The sequence below is a fragment of the Poecilia reticulata genome, unplaced genomic scaffold (genome assembly GCF_000633615.1).
Source record: "Poecilia reticulata strain Guanapo unplaced genomic scaffold, Guppy_female_1.0+MT scaffold_273, whole genome shotgun sequence".
NCBI classification, from domain to species: Eukaryota; Metazoa; Chordata; class Actinopteri; order Cyprinodontiformes; family Poeciliidae; genus Poecilia; species Poecilia reticulata.
Genome location: NW_007615053.1, coordinates 109,545 through 115,655, shown reverse-complemented (window position 1 = coordinate 115,655; position 6,111 = coordinate 109,545). Strand labels below are relative to the sequence as shown.

General features: G+C 47.5%; 1 protein-coding gene and 1 long non-coding RNA gene across 4 annotated transcripts in view; one reads left to right on the top strand and one right to left on the bottom strand.

Moving 5' to 3' along the window:
* Window positions 1-6,111, top strand: part of LOC103460665 (zinc finger CCCH domain-containing protein 13-like) — an 18,345-nt gene that overhangs the window by 3,204 nt on the left and 9,030 nt on the right. For both annotated transcript variants that reach the window (XM_008402939.2, XM_008402941.2), the window contains exon 2: window positions 424-4,277. In XM_008402939.2, coding sequence (XP_008401161.1) covers window positions 1,025-4,277 — 3,253 coding nt within the window. In that variant the 5' untranslated portion in view covers window positions 424-1,024. The remainder of the gene's footprint in view (window positions 1-423; window positions 4,278-6,111) is intronic.
* Window positions 1-6,111, bottom strand: part of LOC103460664 (uncharacterized) — a 19,280-nt gene that overhangs the window by 6,634 nt on the left and 6,535 nt on the right. For both annotated transcript variants that reach the window (XR_532964.2, XR_001776306.1), the window contains exon 2: window positions 5,832-5,980. This is a non-coding gene — a long non-coding RNA (uncharacterized LOC103460664). The remainder of the gene's footprint in view (window positions 1-5,831; window positions 5,981-6,111) is intronic.

Sequence of the window (6,111 nt, the reverse complement as noted above, 5' to 3'; positions counted from 1 at the left end):
GTCAACCCCTTTCCATCAGGTCAACCCCTTTCCAGCAAGTCAACCCCTTTCCAGCAAGTCAACCCCTTTCCATCAAGTCAACCCCTTTCCATCAAGTCAACCACTTTCCATCAAGTCAACCACTTTCCATGAGGTTATGTTACCATGGAGCTTTAAAGCACCAATAGCTATAAAACTCCACTTCTCAGCTTAATGAGTGAATAATGGATTGATGTCACCAGGCTTATTCATTTTAAGTTGATTTAACTTTAGTGAGTCTAATTCTGTAATCAATAGGACACGGTGTGCTGTAGAAAAGCAGCTTATTTGTTAGGACGTTGCTCCACAAGCAGGATCAGGTTCTGAATACCATTTTCAAGCGTAAAAGCAGATTTTTAGGAGGGCATCCATAATGTTTCTCTGCTTTGTTTCTTCCTCATGCAGGAGACGTTAATCATCAAACAGCAGCAGAATGAGAGGAGCAGGTCTGACTGGATCCAATCCGTTGTTGTTTCTTCTCTCTCTTTCTGTGGCTCTGAGGCAACCAGACCAACATTTTGCTGGAAAGACATTTAACTGGCTCTAATCAGGCAAGCAGCGCAATAAAGAAGCAGAATAAATACAAATTCTGTCACAATGTGAGAAAGTGGAAGAGAAGATGAGCTTTCCAGCGGAAATAAAAAACWGTTTTCAACCTTTTGGAATCTGATTGGAATATTTCTCAATGTGGAATTCTGTTTGGACTTCAGGGTGTTTGTAGTGTCCCCATGTCCTTTGACAGAAGGATGTTTCCAAACTTAAGAGTTTTTTGACTTCTCATGAAAACAACAGGAATATTTTTTTGTTCTTCCCTGGAGAACAAGAAGGATTTTGTAAAAGGGGCTTTAATTCCTGCTTTTATGGTCTTTCTGGAGACTGAAGCTGCATATCCTGGACAGTCAGTAGTGGTTTGAAAAGCAGTTCTCCTCTTATTTTGTTAATTAAAGACTTCACAATTCATTCTTCAAGCTTTAGACGTGCCTCCCACCAACCCCCTGCACCAATCATGGGCAAGCCTCTCAGCCGCCCTGGGTGTTTCAGGAAGAGCTCCTGCTGCCTGGAGAAACATGGACTTGGGGATGGGGGAGTGGGAGGGCGGGACGTTGGGATGGAAGGGGGTTACGGCGACGGCTACATCCCTCAGCGATCCATTTATGACACCATGTGCATCAATCAGCAGATTGACAGCCATCACCACCACTGCGGGGGGTCGGTGAGGCGGGATGGAGGGGGAGACGGGAGCTTCAGCTACTCCACCAGCGGCTCCCTGAGAGTCAGCAGGTCAGACATGTTTGATCCACAGCCACGCTCCTTAACTCCAAACCCTTCCTTCGTTCGGCGCCTGGATGAGAGAGCCATCTACGATTCACTCAAGCTGGGAGTGGAGGACATAGACGGATGCCACTCTCMAGGACATTTCAATCGATCCGTCTCTCCCTCTGTGTCCTCCTTTTCTGCTCCAGGAGTGTCCTCCTCATCAAAGAAGCACCACCATCACCACCACCCTCACCATGGAGACAGCACAAAGAGCAGAGAGAGTCGGCATTCCTGGAAAGCAATGTCATCTCCTAAACCCTTGGAGTGTGTGGAGATTCCTCCAGTGGAGCTGATGGAGCGTGGGGGAGGCAGCTACCTGAATCCAGGCCACTACCCAGGACCGGGTCAGTCCTCCTCTCTAACCTCCCCTCTCATCTCACCCTTCTCCGGCTCACCTCTCTCCTCAGGATACCACACTCCGGTGTTCTTCTCCCCAGCCAAACCTCGTCCCAGTCAGAGCCAGAGCCTGCGCTGTTCTCCTCCCCGTGTGATGCAGCCTAGGCATTACTCCCAAACCCAAAGCCTGAGGCTGTCCCCCCCCCAGGAGCTCAGAAGATCCCCCTACAGGACTGCGCTGGTCCAACTGTCTGCCCATGACCTGGAGCAAGACCTGAGTGAGCGAGGTGGTGGATGGGGCCGCAGCGAGCGCGACAGGGACTGGGAGAGGGAGCGGGAGCGAGAGATGGAGCGAGGTTGGGCCCAGCGCGAGTGGGAGAGAGAGAGGGAGAGGGGCAGGCTGGAAAGGGAGAGAGCCCGAGAGAGGGAGAGAAGGGAGACATCCACTTTCGGGACGTTTGGTTATGGCCGACCAGTTCCTCTGCGCTCCGACAGAGACTCTGTGTTTATAGAGTCTGAACACGGCTTGGACACAACTCCTCTGCTGCTCCCCCAGCCTTCCCCCTCCCCATCCCCTAGTGGTGCTCCCAGGATGGGTACTGGAGCAGTGGGCAGGAGCCGAGCCGGGTCAAAGGTAGGACCAGAAGGGGTTGGTGGAGGGATGCCACCTAGGTGCGACAGTGGGAGTGTTAGTTTAGTGTTGGTGGATGGTAAATCTGGTTGTGGGCCCAGGTTAGTCAGCGAAGTCTTAATGGGAAACATGTCTGAGGTGGAAATGAGAGCGTTAAACCAGGAGCACCATCGAGCCGAAAGCTGGAACAAATATGATGACGGATCCAGATCCAGTGTGAAGAACCTACCTGAAAAGAGGATGGGCTCTCAGGTGAAAACTCGGCCAGGAGGTCGGGATTTGGAAGGAAAAGTGCAGTCAGGGACAGAGAATAAGGAAGGACATAGAGGGACGTCTACCAAAACTGGTGGAGCTACAAGTAGACAAGAGCGTTTACCTGAACACTCAGGCATGAGTGTCGCTGAGAAAATTGCTGGTTCTGCAGACAAAGTTCAGGTTGAAGCTTCTCCTGTTAAAGAAACCAAGTCGGAGCTTGATTTTGGGGGTATAGGTCACTTCCAACAGCCAGAGAACAAAGTTGGAACAGAGGTTGAACCTGAATCACAGTCTAATGTTGATTTAACATCTGGGTCCAGTGTAGAAGCTAAAGCTGATGCTGAGATTGCTCTTGTTTCTAAGCCAGAAGCAGAAACTAGGATCAGTCATGGAGAAGTARAAGAGAGTGAAACTGTCAATCAAGCTGAAAGTACAGGTGAACTTCAGGTAAGCTCCGTGGCAGCAGATAAACCTGAAGCTGCTCCTGCAGATCAAGCAGAGAGAAAGCTTGAGGATTCTGGTAAACCCAAGTCAGGTCATGCTGGGAAAAGCTCAAGATCCAAGTCCAAATCATCCAAGTCCTGCTCCAGGTCTCGACCAGGCACAGCCACTGGGCTGCGTCCGGGAGTACTGAGCCCCCGAGAAAGCAAACAGCTGGAAGACTTTGAATCAGTTGGACCACCTGAGGACATCGAGTCCACCTGGCCTCGCAGAATCATAGTCCGAAAGAGGACTGTCCGCCARGGAGGGGCGCTCCACAATCTTCCTATCCTCCCCCCACTCCCTTCTGTCTTGTCAGCCCTGGAGAAGAGGCATCCACACCTACGGCATGGTTCAGAGAACCCATTATCAAATTTGATGAACCCTATTGTAGGGCGATGCTCACTGAGGGAAGCTGCTCACCCAGAGCCTGGACAGGGGAGCGGTTTGGTAGGCCGGGCATCCCTCAGGGAGCAGAACCTGGAGCACTGGAGAGTCTGCAGAGAGCAAGAGGAACCCAGGAGGTCCAGAAGTCGGGAGAAACGAGGGGGGGAGAGTAGGGACAGCGCAGAGAAAGAGGAAAACAAAGAAAAGGAGGAGAAGAGAGAAGAAACCCTGAAGAATGAGAAGGTAGTTGTGGAGGAAACCAAACAAGATAAGATAAAGATAAACGTGGAAGAAAATCTCCAGACAGATGTTGCTAAAAACAAGGAAGAGGAAAAAGAGATGGATGTTGAAGTAAAGCCTGAACAAGTGGAGGATCGAGGGATAAAGATTAAAGTTGGTCCAAAAGAGGAGGTACAAGCAAAACTACACACAGAGACACTGGAGGTGGATGGCCGACAAGGAATTACTCTTGGAGAGGAAGGAGGGGAGGAAGGTTGGGATGCGGTTCTTGACATGGTCAACACTCTTTGGGATAATGACTGGGAAAAACGGGAAGCAGGTGGAGAAGAAGGAGGAGATCCRGAGTCCCCTTCAGGCTCCCTGCAGCGATGGCCTCTCCTCAGGCCACCCATTGGCTTTGGGGGCTCTCATCCTCCCTCGTCAGCAGCCTCAGAGCTCAGTCTGACGGAGTTGGAAAGGAGGGCCCGGGAGTTGGACTCTGACCTGGAACACCTGGATCTGTCGCAGCCCCAACGGGATGTGTACCAATCGCTGCTGGAGCCAGGAAGGGAACGAGGCGACATGTACCAAACACATCCTGGGCCACAAAGAGACAAAGCTCCCCTTCACACAGGTACCACACATGCAACATATCTATGGTTGAGTTCAGTCTTCCTAYGTTTGATATAATCCGTCCTGTTTAGCCTTCATTTAGCCAGAATATCCACTAAAGATTCACCTTCATTTTAGTTTGTTGTCATCTCAACGCACTTTGCGAGTCTAAAGGCTCCCACAGTCTTGGACTTGCCAAGCAAATTCTGTCAGATACGCAGACTCTGCGCATGTTGCCTTCACACGGTTGAGATTTCATAGTCAAGAGTACTGATTACCTAGATTTCGCTTGACAAATTCCGTCATTACCTACATTTCAAATGGATGCTTGGTGAGCTAGCTGGGGACTTAGACAAGTTTCTTCTCCACTAGGRCAGCCACTGGACAGAGCCGCAGCCCTAGACGCTGCGCATCCTTCGACTAGTTGTGTCAACACTCAAACTTATCTCAGTGTTGCATACTAAAACAGTTCAATGTGAACACCATTTCCCACCGACACTGGGTACACGTCCGCGGTCATAAATAAATATCTTGTGTCTGGCGGACTTCAGCCTCGAGTCCACACTGACTCCACCGCTAATATGCGCAGACCTTCCTTAGAACGAAGCACGCCTGAGTAAGTGGAAGCCTTAACCTCATATCTCATACAGATCCATGAAATTGTAATTATAAAACAACCAAATTCAGCAGATCATTAGTGGCAGGTGGTAAAAGGTTCTCGATGTAAGAAAGCACACTCAACTGACTCAGCAACTCCTCCTSAGAAAGCATGAGGTAACAGTAGGAAGGAATGGCTCCCTTTATGCCATTCTGGCCAAGATGGTGACACAGAGAAAAACTAGAACAAACTCCTGTTTCAATTAAACTTTTTAAAATGACAGGAATATTCCCTGAGCCTGTGATAGACACCCCAATACCCTGYAACCCYGAAAAGGGGCTGTAGACAACGAYTRGATGGATGGATGCAGATACTAATTGATCTGCAATTCATTAATCAACCTGACTAAAGATGTTTGCTGCTCTACCTCACACAGAGCCTGGAGAAATAAGAACATTTGAATAATTAAAAGGTGTTGGATCAGTTATACTAATGTAATCGTCCTACAGTCAAGTTAAATAAATTATATCAACCTGATTACAAATCACTTCAGTAACTAACAGTCTAAAAGTGACATATCTGATCATTTCATTATTTTATTGCAAAGTTGCTTCTTCACCATGATTAGTCAAAGAGTAATATATCACAAAAGAGCTAATGTTTTTTTAATTACAATAAGTTTTGCTATTGACTAAATAAATAAACAGACATTTGTAAAATTATGATGTTCAGCATTTCCTGCCTTAGTTTAAACTTTACATCTGTAGCTTTTATGATATTCCTGTTTAACTACATGGATCAGATACATTCAGTCACACTGTACTCTGCWACCATTTTGCAGAATAAGTTCAGTATTTCTATATTAAACAGTTTCTGTCCTTTATTTCTACATTCAACCTCTTTGTCACTTCTGGGAGTTTTTCATTCTCCAATGAAATAAATTGTGTATTGATACAGTACCTTGCTCTAAATACTTACATCCCCAATCCAAATGATGCACAATTAATCATGGTGACTTTTTGGATCAACATCACGTTGCCATAACAACAACGCCATCGTTTTTTCCTGCCAGTTTGCTGGGATGTGTCATCACTCCACGGATAGCCTCAGATTTCTGAAAGTTTATTCTGTAAAGCAGAGAACAATGTTATGCTGCTGTTCTCTGGCAGAACCCTCACTTGGCTGATTTGTTGTTTTATTTTATTTTCACAGTTCATCTTTTGGCAGAAAAGAAAGTGGTGGTGATTTTTTTTTTTTT